Source organism: Dermochelys coriacea, chromosome 28 (assembly GCF_009764565.3).
Source record: "Dermochelys coriacea isolate rDerCor1 chromosome 28, rDerCor1.pri.v4, whole genome shotgun sequence".
NCBI classification, from domain to species: Eukaryota; Metazoa; Chordata; order Testudines; family Dermochelyidae; genus Dermochelys; species Dermochelys coriacea.
This window is the reverse complement of record NC_050095.1, coordinates 4726527-4743110: the sequence shown is the minus strand read 5'-3', so window position 1 is coordinate 4743110 and position 16584 is coordinate 4726527. Positions and strand designations below refer to the sequence as shown.

Below are 16584 nucleotides of genomic sequence, written 5' to 3'. Positions count from 1 at the left end.
GTGTGTGTGTGTGTGTGTGTGTGTGTGTAATCTCTTCTTACTATATGTTCCATTCTATACATCCGATGAAGTGGGCTTATGCTCTAATAAATTTGTTAGTCTCTAAGGTGCCACAAGTACTCCTGTTTTTGTGAGAACTAGTGTATAAGAGAATATTGGGCTATATAGATTTTTAATTTTTTGTATTTTAATTAGAATTTATTTTGCTTACCTTCAAAGTCAATTTATATTAAAAGGAAAACTACCTGAGAAGACAAGTTGTATAACCTTTTTCCCACTTAGACTGTAAAGGTCACTGACTTCCTCACTTCTCTAATTTGCAAAGGAAAAACATGACATCTGTCACAGGATGCATCCAGCAGGTAGGAAAGTTGCAATCGTCAACCATAAATATCAATGAAAAGGCTGAAGCCTATTGCCTTTTATATGAAAAAAGCCATCTAAAGGCTGGTCTACACTGAAGAGCTATGTGGACATAGCCACATTTCTCAGCGGTGTGAAAAATCCACTCCAATGAGAAGTAGTTAATGTGATCCAAGCCCCAGTGTAGACAGGGTTAGATTGTCAGAAGAATGTTTCCAGTGTTTGAAGGATAGATATAGGCATAGAGAGATGGATCTCCTATGACAGAGATGGGCAAACTACAGCCTGCGAGCCTGTCCTGCCTGGCCCTTGAGCTCCTGGCTGTGGAGGCTAGACCCCTGTCCCTCCTCCCTGGCAGCTGCACCAGCAGCATGGCTGTGAACTCCTGCCGCTCTGAGCGGCACGTAAAGGGGGCAGTGGCGGATAAGGGGCAGGAGCCTTGTGGGGCCGTCGGAACAGGGAGTAGGGGGCTTTGGATAAGGCATGGGAGTCTCGGGGCGGGGCTGTGGATAGGTGAGCAGGGGCTTGGAGAGGATGAGATCCTGGGAGGGTAGTTTGGGGTAGAGGGTCCTGGGAGGGGGTGGTCAGGGGACAAGGAGCAGGGGGAGTTGGGTGGGGCAGTCGGGGCAGGAAGTGGGATAGGGGGTGGGGGCCAAGCTGTTTGGGGAGGCGCAGCCCTCCCTACCTGGCCCTCCCTACAGTTTCACAACCCTGATGTGGCCCTCAATCTGGCTCTCAGGGAATCCAGTCATGACCTCAATTTCAATTTTGACTTTTCTCCCTGTATGTGAGAAATCTCCTAGTATAGAGAGCTGAGCCAGGTATCAGATCACCTGGTTCCTCAACTGTAGCTACAGCTCTTCATACCCATCAATCCAAAGACAGAAGTGGAGAGTTTCAACCAGTGTCATTTTAGTATCTTATTCTTCCTTTCTCTATTTTTTGTGCTGGCCTTTCTATTATATCAGAGTGGGACTATATAGTTCCGTGCATGTGTGACAAAAGCTCATTAGTGCCAATTAGCAAAGGGGTCACTTATTCACAAGCAACTCCTGTTTCAGACCTGACAAACTCGCCCCACCTAATACACTGATTTTATGATACTTATCCAGGAAGCATAGCAGTAAGACCTCTACTGAAAGCTTGTAAATTATTGTTACTCCTGGTCACTACGAGAGCTTTATACGAGTCATACTGAAGGAGTAATAGAAGTACATGGAAAATTATGCCCATATGGTATTGTCATGAAAGGGAGTCGCTCCAATAATTTGTCTTGGGGGAGATGGCCCATTCCAGTGGGAGGGAATTGTCACCTGTCCCTTGCTCGCCGGTTATGTGATGTATTGCTCCATTGTCAACCTTTGCACAAACCTAGAAAAACCAATGGAAAACTATCAAAGAAAAACTATAGACATCAAAACTCTGTGGAAGTGACAAGGACAATATGACAATGAGGAGATGGTCCTTTCTGTGAATAAAAACAAATGACTGATTCAGTTTATAACAGGGTGGAGAAAAACACTCTGGTCCATTCACCAAGGTGATTCCTAATGACCAGTGGTGCTTCATCAAAGGCAATCACTGCAATAGACTGAAGTGTGAGGTGAGAATCTACTTTAGATAGGGAAAGGTGACGATTAAAAGCTGTAGGTTGCATTCTGTAATTTTGTTCTGTTGATAATGCGTGGTTTCCATCACACATTTGTTTGTTGAAATCTCTGTCCCTTGTTTAAATAAATCTGTTTGTTCGTTAACTACTCGTGCTGTGTGTGATATAGTAGCCGTGGTCTACAGTAAAACTGGTAACTTGGGATGTACTACTGCTTTAGGAAAAGAGATCTATGATTTCTCTGAGTATCTGGTGAGCGGGGCTAGACTTCAGAGGAGGACACATTGAAGAAACTCAGGGGTTTGGGTATCTCTATTGTCAACTGGCAGGGCTGCTGTAGCTCAGAGGAGGGTGCTTGAGTGCCTGACCAGCTGGGTGAATTTGGTCGCAAACGTCCAGCTGCCAAATGCAAAAGTCCCTCTTCCTAGTTGCAGGTGGCAACAAGGAGGCTCACAGCCCTCAGCACCCTGAGAAGGGTCACAATGTGCATCTGTGTTGATCCACGTGTCATGTCCACCCTGGGAAGGCACCCTATAGCATAGTTCCCTGAATCAAAATAGCCCTAAAACTCTGCCCTATGAAATCATAGAACATGTACTCTTCCCTCTATGAAAACATGTAAAGAATCCAAGCACTGGAGGCTAGGAATTGGGTCCAGTGTGGCCTAAAACCGTGGCCTGTGTGTGATTGTAGCTCTGTGGTAGAGTGCATGTTTTTCATATATAAGGCCCTGGATTGAATCCCCATCATCTCCAGGTTCTCCTGCCGCTTTGCTTGTGCCCAGTGGGCATGTTCTGTCATCTGCCACCATTGAGAACAGCCGAGCTCTATCCTCAGCAGGGAGTGAACTCAGCATGCCCCCCCCATCCCAGATATTCCATGAAATAACAACAGCAGCATAAAGAAAGAGGGGAGGGAACATCTCCGAGCCAGGGCTGGATGTGCCCAGGGCCCTCTGCTTCTCTGTTGTTTCTATTGAAGAAGAGGAGGGTTCCATAGAATTCAACAGCCGCCTTTGCACAAGGGACAGAGAAAATCTTGCTGTTCCTGTGTCCGTGCAAATAAAATTGTGCTTCAGTGTGAAAGAGAAGCAAGAAATCGAGAAACAAGAGAAGCTGGGACAATATCCTCAGGATTAAGAGCAAAGGTCTCAGGCTGAGAACTGATTTAACTCCACTCATCTCATTTAACTCCACTCATTAAAAAATTGTCTTCCAGGGAGAGATTGTAAACCTGTGACATTAATCCAGACTCTGGGGGTTTGGACTGCTTTAACTCTTGGAAAAAACACAAACTTGATTCCAAGAAGGGAGAGAGAAGAAGAAGGAAGTTGCCTTTGGTCCAAGGCTGGTGTCTCCTGGACAGAGGGAAACGTCCTTTGTTGCTGCCAGGGGACAGCAGGCTACTGGCGACATCGCAGGGCTGGGATGAAAGGGGAATGTTGCATGGACTTTATCATACATGCTCCATCCTCCTTCTCAGAGCCCCCAGGAGAGAATGTAGAGAAGAGTGAGTTATTTCTCAACTGCATTCTCAGGAGAAGCCAGTAGCTGTCCCTGAACAGGCATCCAGGAGAGTAACCACGGCAGTTCTGCAGAGACGTCTGGTTGCTAGGGAATCCAGCTAGGAGAGGGAGCCCTGGGGGGTCTGAAGTTTTGGCGGTGGTGTGGAGCGCCGGACCAGTGGGGCTGTCTCAGGAGTCACAGTTGGCTTTTCCCAGTGGGGAGGCTGTAGGTCACATATTGGGGGTAGGTTGGGGCATTAGGGACTACAGGATGTGAGGCTGGTTAAAATGGAACTGCACCCCCCCCCCACACCTTTGCTCCAGCTAAAGGCCCTACTTTGACCTGTCCCCATTTCATGAAAATCTCCATCTCTACCCCATCTCTCAGAAACCCCCTCTCTCCCATGGATATTTTCGTGGTTTCTTCTGTTTTTCCATGGTCTCGTACATATATTTCTGCCATCAAAATGATCAAGTACATTTAAAATGAGAAAAAGAATCAAACAACATATCTTTATCTCCTTCACCAGATATAGTGTGTCTGAATTTTTCTATTGAAAAGTCCAGGCAGGCAGAGTCACCCCTACAGTTCTTGGAGCTGTGGGACAGAACTGAGCTTCACTGGCAGCAGCGAGGGGGGACGGGTGGGACTGAGCTGTCTGGGGAATATTTTCATCCTTATCTATTTTTCGGAGGATTAAATCAATGCAGCTTCCACTTCTCCGTCTCTCCCAAGGAAATAACGTTTCTGTGCAAGGTACCCAAACCTTTTAACAATAAGAAGTTAAATGAAATGGCCACATGATGGTATCAGAAATTAAGAAATGAGAAGCCATGTTCTTGTTCAATGAAGCTGAAAAGGGAAGTGTTTTCTCTTTGACTCCTAGGCCCCCCACTCTAATCCACTAGACACCCCTTTCCTCCCACAGCCAGGAATAGAACTCAGTAGTCATTACAACTAGCCCCCCTAATCTAGCCCACTGGACCCTTCTCCCTGTGACAAAGGAGAAGCTCTGTAACCCTGTACTGACCCTTTGAATCCCTGCTTGTGCTGTACTTGAAACCTAATGGGGTTTCCTTGGGCAGTTTTGAATCTTGCTCCCAGGAAGGGTGTAATTTTAGGTGGAGGTCCCAAATAGTGCAATGAACCAGCCAGAAGGGGCAGCAGGTATCGGTGTAGGAGCTATTGAAATAATCTTAGCAACGTACATCAGGGAAACAGTTATTAATGAAGTTTCAATAAAAGGTCAGAATGGGATAGTGTCAGTGTCACAGTAGACGGTGCTGTGATGGTTTTCAATTTGTCATCCAAACCTAGCACATGTTTTAATCTCTTCTTCTCTTACCGTTGCTCATTATCAGAGAAGGGGAGAGAGAGTGAGCAATAAACAGAGACCTAGTGACTGAAGCAAATATTTATTTGCTCTTTGCTTGGCTCTGTCAGTTATTTGGGTACAAACTCATCTACCACCCACTGTCTCTGCTGGGCTCAATGGGCAGGAAGAGCTCAGCTGTCAATGGGACTTGGGGAGCTCGGGACATTACTGGGAGTTGCTTGAATGTTTAGGTGAAAATCTCCTAAACTTGGAAACAAACTCCAGGTTGCTATAACTCATCTTGCATCTGAGGCTGTTGAAGCTACAGGGCAGAGTACTAAGTACAACATTTAAATTTTATGTTTGACCTCCGGGAAGTAAAAAAAATGTGTCTGTGAAAAGAGGGGAGTTGAGTTCAATCCCTTGTTCCCATTAATGTGCAAACCAGGAGCCTGTTGTTTTCCATTCCTGATGTTGTGTCACCATCATGTGGCCATTCTGTCTCAGTCCCTTTAATTAAAAAATAGCTTTTTCCCCATTGAAACTATTTTCCTCGTAGAGACACAGGAATAGATGATCTACAAAGGGAAGGTGATTACAAGGCAGTTCTGAAGGGGAAGGGAACATTTTCAGCATCACTAAATTATTTTGTTTGTGCCTCACACAGAGAGAGAGAAAATAAACCTATTAATTTGAGCTACCGACACACTTCACGGCATGAAGAACACCATTTTATGTTCAATGAGTTGTGTTCATTTAAATAATATGAAAAATATGCTTTGGGCAATGCATGAAAACCTCATGGCATTGAACAACACACTTGATATAGTTAATGTACTACATAATATTTAAAGAAGTTAAGAAAGATGTGCTTATAAATAAATTTGTTGTGCTTTTTACAAACGCACAAGACAGAAGAAACTGAATTATTTTGAGCTACTAAAATTTCCACTTTCCCACAGCATTTTAGTTCTCAAGGTTGTTTTAATTTGCTTATTTTTTTGGAACTAGAAATGGGAACTGAAGTCAGTAGAGTTACCGCAGTGAGGGATTAGTGTCATTATTTGTCTCTAACAACAGTCTTTGTTAACACAGAGTTAACTTTGAGTGTGAATATCTCTTACCCTTCCAGAAATTGAGTTCACTAAAACTCAAACTGTGGAAAAACACGGAATACAGAGTGATGGTACATGCCTAGATAACCTTAACTCTGCCCTCTAAAAGAGAATCCCTGGTAGCATATGAGAACAAAGAAAGGTTTGGGGAGAAATTACAGATATTTCCTAAGAGTTTTTTATTTCTGTAATTAATTGATCCTGGCCCCATCAATTCATCCTGGCCTGGTGTCTGGCCATGAAATAAACTATTTACTATTTTTATCCCAGCATATTTAAATATGAAACTGCTTTACAAAAGTTCTTTTATTTTAGGTTATACAAACAGGCCACTTCCCCAGCTATTTCAAGGAGATGGAATTTTCTTGACCCACGGAGAACTTAAAATAACACGCTCAAGATCACTCATTCCTTAGGAGAAAATGAAGGGAAGGAAGAAAAAAAAAAACACACACACCAAACCATTGCTGTTTCTACCCAAGTGATCAATGAAACCAGAAAGTGAGACCAAAGAAGTGAGACTGTGCAATTAACGATCTGGTACTACACTAACTCTGCAGTTACTTAGATGCAGCCACAACCAGCTCTATGGTTGGTAAACTTACAGAGACTCTGCTGCTAATCATGAACTAGAAGCACTTTACCTTCAAACAGCTGCCACTTGAAGGCAACTGAAAATTACAAAGAACAACGATCTGTGTTAAAGGAAGGTTGCCGTTTATTACAGCCGCAATTTATATTTTGTGTACAAAGAGAGGCTTGAATGTGTAACAAGTAGTTTGATAAATCTTGGGTATTTTATTTTTGTAAGAGGTTCCTGTCCACCTCCAGTAGAGTTTTCAGTCCCATACTATGGCAACATACTTACAGTGATGAAGCGAGCTGTAGCTCACGGAAGCTTATGCTCAAATAAATTTGTTAGTCTCTAACGTGCCACTAATACTCCTTTTTTTTTACTTACAGAATGGAACACAAACTATTCCATTCCTCCCAAGTGGATGTGTTTCTTGTTCTTTTGCACATTGTAGCCCATAGAGACTAAGGAGTTGCGAACGTGCATTCATATTGTACCTTTGTTTAATTGATGATAACAAAAACAAGACACTTAGAGGATTAGAACTGATTTCAGCTGAAGGACATGTTTGCTAGGTTTTTATGCATTTGCACAGGAAAACGTTGAGTGTTTCCATTCATTTCAGTGGAACTCATGAAAATAATAGAAATAGGTATGGAATTATTTTTGTTAAGGGAACAGGCTTGTAAGGGGGCACTTGGATTTGAATCAAGGACCACTTGATCTGTAGTTTCAGAGTAGCAGCCGTGTTAGTCTGTATTCACAAAAAGAAAAGGAGTACTTGTGGCACCTTAGAGAGATGTTAGTCTCTCAGGTGCCACAAGTACTCCTTTTCTTTTTGCGAATACAGACTAACACGGCTGCTACTCTGAAACCTGTCATTATGCAAGGCACTGAATTTAGCCGTATAGAGTGGAAATCTGTTGTTAGTCTCTAAGGTGCCACAAGTACTCCTTTTCTTTTTGATCTGTAGTCAAACACTCTTCCACTGATCTATACCCCCATAGCAATTGTATAGGGGAGTTAGTGATCTTAAGGACGTGGAAGGACAGGCCCTGCCTCAGAGAGCTCCTTTTCCATTCCCAGACCACAGTGGTTTTAAAAATGGGGTTTGATTAAACTTCATATATATATTTAAACACCACAGCTTGCACACCCACCAACAGAGCTTCTCTCACTGACACAACTACCTCCTCTTAGGGAGGTGGATTAACTAGACCGACAGGACAGCTCTCTCCCGTCCCCTTAGAGCATCTTCATTATTTATGAATAATAGGAAATAACCGACTGAATGGATAGTAACCAATGAAAAATGGGGGGAGATAGGAGAGAACGTTCTTTTTCTTGGATGGGTCCCGATGGCACCCCCCACAAAAAATGAAGCTGCGTACAGGGCCCCACTAACTCTGAATCCTCCAGTGTAGCAGGAACTCAGAAAGTCACACCACAGTTAATGGCAAGACGGGGGCTTGAAAACGCCATTCTTTTTTCCTCCCCTTCATGAGAAAGAAAGTAAGGGCTGGCCACTCTGGTGCACCACTTGTTCCTCTGGCTGAGGAAGTGGAAACCAGGCACAGACGACTGGTGTCTCCCGAAGGAAGGGGAAGGGCACAATTTCAAGTTCAACCCCACCCCCTTATGATCAGCAGCCCCTCCCGGGTGTGAACCATGCAGGGAGGGGAAACACCAAGGGCAGCCCGTCTCCACTTACCCCTCCAGCAGCTGCTGTGCAGGGAGGGAGCCTGGCGGCACCCCCGGATGTCGCAGGGATGCTAACCCACGTGGGGCACTTGACCCCACATACCGCCCCCTGCAAGTGTTTTGTTTTATCCCCTCAAAATTTCAATCGATAAATTCAGCCCCAAAATGTTTCCATAGAGAGAGTGGTTGGGGTTACTTTGGCTTTGATTTGTTTTGTTTTGTTTTTCTCATTTTAAATGACCTTGATCATTTTGACGGGAAAAGTGTCTGTACGAGGGCAAGGAAAAATTGGAAAAGTTAGAAACCTGCATGGGAGTCTCTGAGTGCCTGGGCTAAGGATAAGATTTAGTCACGGCTATTTTTAGTAAAAGTCATAGACAGGTCACTGGCATTAAACAAAAATTCACAGGCTGTGAGATGTCCATGACTTTTACTATAAATATCCATTACTAAACTTCTGTTCCTGGGCCCCAGTGCTCTGGGGGGGCTCCTGCTCCTTCTGTGGGGCTGACTCCTCGGGTTGTTGCTGTGGGGACCCGGGCACCACTCTCCAGAGAGTCCCTGGGGTCACTGCTCCAGCCAACCCCTGGACTGCTGCTGCTCAGGAGGTCTCCAGGGTACCCCTGGGACTATTATTCAGGGGCTCCTGGGGCCACCCCCATGATCGCTACTCGGGCACTTCCCAGGGTCACCCCCAGGGCTGCTACTTAGGCCCTCCCTGGCCTGGGGCCAGCTGCCAGGGCCACCCAAACAGAAGCCGGTGTGGGTGGCCCTAGAGCCACTCAAGTAGCAGTCGGTGCAGCTGGCCTCAGGGTGTCCCAGCTGCTGGCCCTGGGGCCAGCTATTCGGGCAGCTTGGGGATCAGGCCCACCGGCTGCTGCAGCTGCTGAACTCACGGAAGTCAAGGAAAGTCACAGAATCCATTTATGATTGATTAAATAATATTTAGGGGTTAATTAAAATATTAGAAAAATAAAGAGTGATTGCTCTAAATAATACCAAAAGGTGAAAAAAGAGCAGAGACAAACCTTGTCAGTAAAGTCTCTTTTCCCAAAAGATCCTCAAAATATTATTTATTCCCACCCAGCCCCATAGGACTTCTGTGCACATTATGTGCCATTCAAACATCTCTCTATTAAAAATGGTCTTTATGGACATTCCCAGGTCTGGAAATTTGTGAAAAATAGAATTTTAACAGTAAACCTGGCTCACTGCAACAAGAGACACTTCTGTGATGTAGTCATACTGGGCGCTAACTAACCCCAGTATCACAGCAAGGATCTTTGTAGCACCTGGAGAAAAAATACGAATGAGTGTCGATGACACCACCACTTGGCCTCTCTCTTCCACCATCTCAACACCTGGATGATTGTCTGGAAGACAAAGATTTTGAACTGGGGAAATTGTTCCAGGCTGATAGGGAATTCAGCCTGTGTATTAAGAACTGAAAACTGCCTGAAACATCCAGCGGGGTGAGAAAAGCTCTTTGATCCAATTCTTGCTTAGTCTGTCCAAGTTAGAATTTAGATTGAGATTCTATTTTTATTTGTCCTGTAACGAACCTGGTGACCTCTGTGCCTAACACTTAATCACTTAAAATCTATCTGTAGTTTATAAACTTATTTTAATGTTTTATACTTACTAGTGGGTTTGTACAAAGTGCTTGGGAAAGCCTCTCCGTTTACAAAAGCTGGTGCATATCCGTTTTCTTTTGATGAAGTGGCAAACTAATGAATGAGCTTCTCCTGTTCAAGAGAAGCTCTTGTGCAGTGAAAGATGGTACATTTCTGAGGTGCAAGGCTAAGGTCTGGGGAGATTTGCTGGTGACTCTCTGTAGAATTCATGAGTGGCTTATGGAGCATTCACGCAACTTAGTTGGGTGTTTCACTGCATGTTGCTGGCTGAGTGATCCCAGCACCAGGAGGGCTTTTGCTGCTTGTCACTAGCACAGCATTGTAAGAGACAGCCCAGGCTGGAGAGTTAAGGGGGCACAGCAGTCCCACAGTTTCATAGAATCATAGAATCATAGAATCATAGAATATCAGGGTTGGAAGGGACCCCAGAAGGTCATCTAGTCCAACCCCCTGCTCAAAGCAGGACCAAGTCCCAGTTAAATCATCCTAGCCAGGGTTTCAGGTTGTGCTCTGTGTGTTCTGTGACACAGTGATCCTATTGTGACCAGCCGTGGTCATGTTGTGCTTAGTAATTTGCCTTGTAGCTTCAACAGCTGCAGATACAAGATGAGTTACAGCAGCCTGTGTCTCCTTCTGACAGTTGTCAGCAAAAATAACTTTCTTTTGCAAGCATTTCAATGGCTAGCCAGAGGTGGGCATCTCCATTAACAAAAAAAAAATCAACCAGAAGGTGACAAGAGGAGGCACATTTGGCAAGGCACCACTGAGTGCTGGATCCTGAATCTGCTCTTTATCCAGCAGGTTTCTTGGCAAACTCTGCCACAGTGCTACTCTCTTGTATTTCTCCTCTAACTGCTCCGTTTTTCATCAACAACAACAAAATGGAAGGTGAAAGGACAGTAATTCTCCATTTCCTGCAAGCCCTGCAGTGATTGTGCTATAAGAACCTCTGTGCATAGACAACCCCAGCGAATCACACGGGTGCATGGCACAGGCTGTCATGTCACAGCAATTGGAGTTGAAGCAGCCTCCTTGTCAGTGCCAATAGCCTTTTCATGAACTCCAGGCTGGTGATTTGATTCTCTCCGACACTCCTATGCAAAGAAACCTTCTTCTTCACAAGCAATTACTTGGATTCCCGACAAAGGTCGATTCCATTTTCTAGAAAGACATTGGAAAATATGAGCAGAGGAGACAAAAAATGCAGAGCAGAGCACCACCGGGCATCGAACCCATAACCTAGGTTACAAGAAAGTTGGTCTAGTCAGCTTAGCCATGGCACTTGGTACAAGAAATGCATTGCAACTGCTCTACTAGATGATCCATGACAACATCTACAAATGCCAAAGCAGAGATGTTCTCCATTTCCTGCAGACCTGTCTGGCTCTCTGTACACAGAAAACCGCAGCTGAGCTGACAGAGAGCTTTTAAGGGGCACATCTCCCACTCACAACTATATGTGGTTAGTACTCACCAAGATTTAGCCACAAAGAAAGCTCTCTCTGTCTTAGATTCATAGATTCATAGATACTAAGGTCAGAAGGGACCATTCTGATCATCTAGTCCGACCTCCTGCACAGCGCAGGCCACAGAATCTCACCCACCCACTCCTATGAAAAACCTCACCCATGTCTGAGCTATTGAAGTCCTAAAATCATGGTTTAAGGACTTCAAGGAGCAGAGAAGCCTCCATCAAGTTAACCATGCCCCATGCTACAGAGGAAGGCGAAAAACCTCCAGGGCCTCTCCAATCTGCCCTGGAGGAAAATTCCTTCCCGACCCCAAATATGGTGATCAGCTAAACCCTGAGCATATGGGCAAGATTCACCAGCCAGATACTACAGAAAATTCTTTCCTGGGTAACTCAGATCCCATCCATCTAATATCCCATCTCAGGGGATTAGTCCTATTTACCCTGAATATTTAAAGATCAATTACTTACCAAAATCCCATTATCCCATCATACCATCTCCTCCATAAACTTATCGAGTAGAATCTTAAAACCAGATAGATCTTTTGCCCCCACTGCTTCCCTTGGGAGGCTATTCCAAAACTTCACTCCTCTGATGGTTAGAAACCTTCATCTAATTTCAAGTCTAAACTTCCTGGTGGCCAGTTTATATCCATTTGTTCTTGTGTCCACATTGGTGCTGAGCTGAAATAATTCCTCTCCCTCTCCTGTATTTATCCCTCTGATATATTTATAGAGAGCAATCCTATCTCCCCTCAACCTTCTTTTAGTTAGGCTAAACAAGCCAAGCTCCTTAAATCTCCTTTCATAAGACAAGTTTTCCATTCCTCGGATCATCCTAGTAGCCCTTCTCTGTACCTGCTTCAGTTTGAATTCATCCTTTTTAAACATGGGAGACCAGAACTGCACACAGTATTCTAGGTGAGGTCTCACCAGTGCCGTGTATAATGGTACTAAAACCTCCTTATCCCTACTGGAAATGCCTCTCCTGATGCATCCCAAAACCGCATTAGCTTTTTTCACAGCCATATGACATTGGCAGCTCATAGTCATCCTATGATCAACCAATACTCCAAGGTTCTTCTCCTCTTCTGTTACTTCTAATTGATGCGTCCCCAACTTATAACTAAAATTCTTGTTATTACTCCCTAAATGCATAACCTTACACTTCTCACTATTAAATTTCATCCTATTACTATTACTCCAGTTAACAAGGTCATCCAGATCGTCCTGTATAATATCCCGATCCTTCTCTGAATTGGCAATACCTCCCAGCTTTGTATCATCTGCAAACTTTATTAGCACACTCCCACTTTCTGTGCCAAGGTCAGTAATAAAAAGATTAAATAAGATTGGTCCCAAAACCGATCCCTGAGGAACTCCACTGGTAACCTCCCTCCAATCTGACAGTTCTCCTTTCAGTAGGACCCGTTGCAGTCTCCCCTTTAACCAATTCCTTATCCACCTTTTGATGTTCATATTGATCCCCATCTTCTCCAATTTAACTAATAATTCCCCATGTGGCACGGTATCAAATGCCTTACTGAAATCTAGGTAAATTAGATCCACTGCATTTCCTTTATCTAAAAAATCTGTTACTTTTTCAAAAAAGGAGATTAGGTTGGTTTGGCACGATCTACCTTTTGTAAAACCATCTTGTATTTTGTCCCATTTACCATTGACTTCAATGTCCTTAACTAATTTCTCCTTCAAAATTTTTTCCAGGACCTTGCATACTACAGATGTCAAACTAACTGGCCTGTAGTTACTCGGATCACTTTTTTTTCCTTTCTTAAAAATAGGAACTATATTAGCAATTCTCCAATCATTCGGTACTACTCCTGAATTTACAGATTCATTAAAAATTCTTGCTAAAGGGCTTGCAATTTCAGGTGCCAATTCCTTTAATATTCTTGGATGAAGATTATTATCTGGGCCCCCTGATTTAGTCCCATTAAGCTGTTTCAGTTTCGCTTCTACCTCAGATATGGTAATATCTACTGCCATATCCTTATTCCCATTTGTCATGCTACCATTATCCCTAAGATCCTCTTTAGCCTTATTAAAGACTGAGGCAAAGTATTTGTTTAGATATTGGGCCATGCCTAGATTATCCTTAACCTCCACTCCATCCTCAGTGTTTAGCGGCCCCACTTCTTCTTTCTTAGTTTTCTTCTTATTTATATGGCTATAGAACCTTTTACTATTGGTTTTAATTCCCTTTGCAAGGTCCAACTCTACTCGACTTTTAGCCTGTCTCACTTTATCCCTACATGTTCTGACCTCAATTAGGTAGCTTTCCTTGCTGATCTCTCCCATCTTCCACTCCCTGTATGCTTTCTGCTTCTTCTTAATCACCTCTCTAAGATGCTTGCTCATCCAGCTTGGTCTACAACTCCTTCCTATGAATTTTTTCCCCTTTCTTGGGATACAGGCTTCCGATAGCTTCTGCAGCTTTGATTTAAAGTAATCCCAGGCCTCCTCTACCTTTAGATCCATAAATTCTTCAGTCCAATCCACTTCCCTAACTAATTTCCTTAATTTTTGAAAGTCAGCCCTTTTGAAATCAAAAACCCTAGTTGCAGATTTATTTTTGTTAATTCTTCCATTTATTTTGAACTGAATTAGCTCATGATCACTTGAGCCAAGATTGTCCCCTACAACCATTTCTTCTATGAGGTCCTCGTTACTCACCAAAATTAAATCTAAAATGGCATCCCCTCTAGTCGGTTCAGCAACTACTTGATGAAGGAATCCATCAGCTATCGCATCTAGGAAAATCGGAGCCCTATTACTATTACTAGCACTGCTCCTCCAGTCTATATCTGGGAAGTTAAAGTCTCCCATGATCACACAGTTTCCATTAGTATTTACTTTATTAAAAACATTAAAAAGGGCTCTATCCATATCCAAATTAGATCCTGGAGGTCTATAGCACACCCCAAGCACTATCGTAGGAGAGGCTTTACTAGTTTTCTTCCCCAGTGTAATTTTTGCCCAGACGGACTCTGTCTTATCCATTGCATCGCTTCTTATTTCTTTACATTCTATCTCCTCATTGATATACAATGCTACTCCACCACCTTTACCTTTGTTTCTGTCTTTCCTAAACAGCACATACCCTTCAATACCTGTAGTCCAGTCATGACTACTATTCCACCATGTTTCTGTTATCCCTATAATATCTGGTTTCACTTCCTGCACCAATAGCTCTAGTTCCTCCATTTTGTTACCTAAGCTCCTCGCATTGGTGTACAAACATCTTAATTTTTGCTGTTTGGCCTCGCTCACATTTTGTACCCTATTAGGCACAGTCATTCTACAGCCAGTATAATCTATTAGACTAGTATCCACACCGCCCTCGCTCCTTATATACATTCTCCAACCCACGGCTGTATCCTTTCTTACTTCGTCTTCTTCCCTCTCAATGCTAAAATCTGGCATGGAGATTACCTGGACATCTCCCAACCATCTCCCCCTAATTCCTAGTTTAAAGCTCTCTTTATCAGTTGTGCCAGCCTCCATCCTAGAAGTCTATTTCCTTCCCTACTCAGATGAAGTCCATCCCGAGAGAACTGTCCTCAGTCCGTGAATGCCTCCCAGTGGCCATACATCCCAAAGCCCTCCTTATAGCACCACTGCCTAAGCCATCTGTTGACAGTCATAATCTTGTCACACCTTTGTTGCCCTTCTTTAGGAACAGGAAGGATCCCACTAAACATCACCTGAGCCTCAATTTCCTTAAGCGTCTTCCCCAGCCTAGCATAGTCTCCCTTAATACTTTCCAGCGAGAATCTAGCCGTATCATTTGTTCCCACATGAAGGATAATTAGGGACTTACAAGGATTGCCCAAGAAGGTCTTTTCGGTTTATGAGAAAGAGATACAAAAAAAGGAGCCCAACAGACAAGCTAGGTTCAGCAAGGAAGAACTGGCAGAGCAAGAGAGGAACTCCTGGTTAGTTGGAAGGCTCCTCAGCCAGATTTTTCCAAGGGCCACTCTATAAAGGCCTTTCAATAACCACTGCATCTGTTGACTGAGAAAGAGACAGAGCGATGCCAAAACAGAGTTTTCCATTGCCGGCAGATATCAAACTGTCAGGAAATCTGGGCACGGAGTTCCCATGCTAGGAGAAAAAGCCTTCAGAAGAGACCCTTCTGTCACCTGCCATGGTTGTAGAGTGCTTAATACTCTGCATTGTGGCTTCAAGAGTCACAGATGAAAGTTCTGTTACGAAGACCTACTCTTTGTCTCCATGTGTGTCAGGTGCCCCTTCTGACATGTCTCAGAAAAAATGACCTGCTTTTTTTTAATCATTTGTATTCCCAGGCAAAGGTGGTCTTCTCTATTTCCTCAAAAGATCGACCAAAACATGGGAAGAACAGACACATTAAAAAAGGGACCATTAGGTATTGAATTCCTCATCTCCTCTTTACCCAGCAGCTGCCTTGGCTAGCTGAGCCACAGTGCCGCTGTCTGGGACTTTTCTCCTAACTGCTCCATTTTTCATCAATGATAATCAAAAGGAAGGTGACAGGAGAGTAACTCTCTATTTCCTGCAAGACCTGCAGAGATTCCCTATCAGAATCTCTGTGCATAGACATCCCCAGCAAATCACAAGGATGTGTGGCACAGGCTCCTGTGTCCTAGCAAATGTAGTTGAAGCAACAGCTTTGGCAATGCCATCAAAGCAGACTTTTCCTCAACTCCAGGCTTCTGATTTCATTATTTCCAGTGCTTCTCTGCAAAGAAGACTTTTCTTTGGTAAGCAATTGCTTGGATTGCCAATGGAGATGTCTTCTGTTTCTCAGAAAGATATAGGAAAGTGTGATGAGATGAGACCAAAGACACAAATCAAGGCACCACTGGGAGTTAAAACCAGCATCTCCTCTTTATTAGATAGGTGCTTTAGCCATCTAAGCCATTGTACCTGCCCCCAGTAATTGTCTACAACTGCTCCACTTGAGGGTCAAAGACAACAGCTGCAAATTCCAAAGTGCAGATATTCCCCATTTCGCTGAAGACCAGCAGACCTTGAGCTGTCTGGCTGTCTGTGTAAAGAAAGCCACAGCTGAATTGACAGAGGGCTTCTAAGAGTCACTTCTTCCATCAGTTGCTGTGACCACATAGGGGTTAGAACTCTGCATTTCAGTTGCAGTAACCTAAGCTCAGCTCTGAGTCATGGAAACCTTTCCATCAGCTCCAGACTTCTCATTTGCCACTTTCCAGGACTTAGCTACAAGGAGGGCTCGCTCTGTCTTGAACAAGCTCTTACGAGGATTGGCCAGGAACTTCTTT

The 16584-nt window shown here is 43.8% G+C and overlaps 1 protein-coding gene across 47 annotated transcripts in view; it reads right to left on the bottom strand.

Moving 5' to 3' along the window:
• LOC119849376 (zinc finger protein 420-like) overlaps positions 1-16584 on the bottom strand; it is a 3142523-nt gene that overhangs the window by 1069294 nt on the left and 2056645 nt on the right. The window contains exon 4 of one of the 47 annotated variants that reach the window (XM_043503756.1): positions 12556-12562. The exons of the other annotated variants lie outside the window; for them this stretch is intronic. Coding sequence (XP_043359691.1) covers positions 12556-12562 — 7 coding nt within the window. The remainder of the gene's footprint in view (positions 1-12555; positions 12563-16584) is intronic. 47 annotated transcript variants of the gene reach the window in all.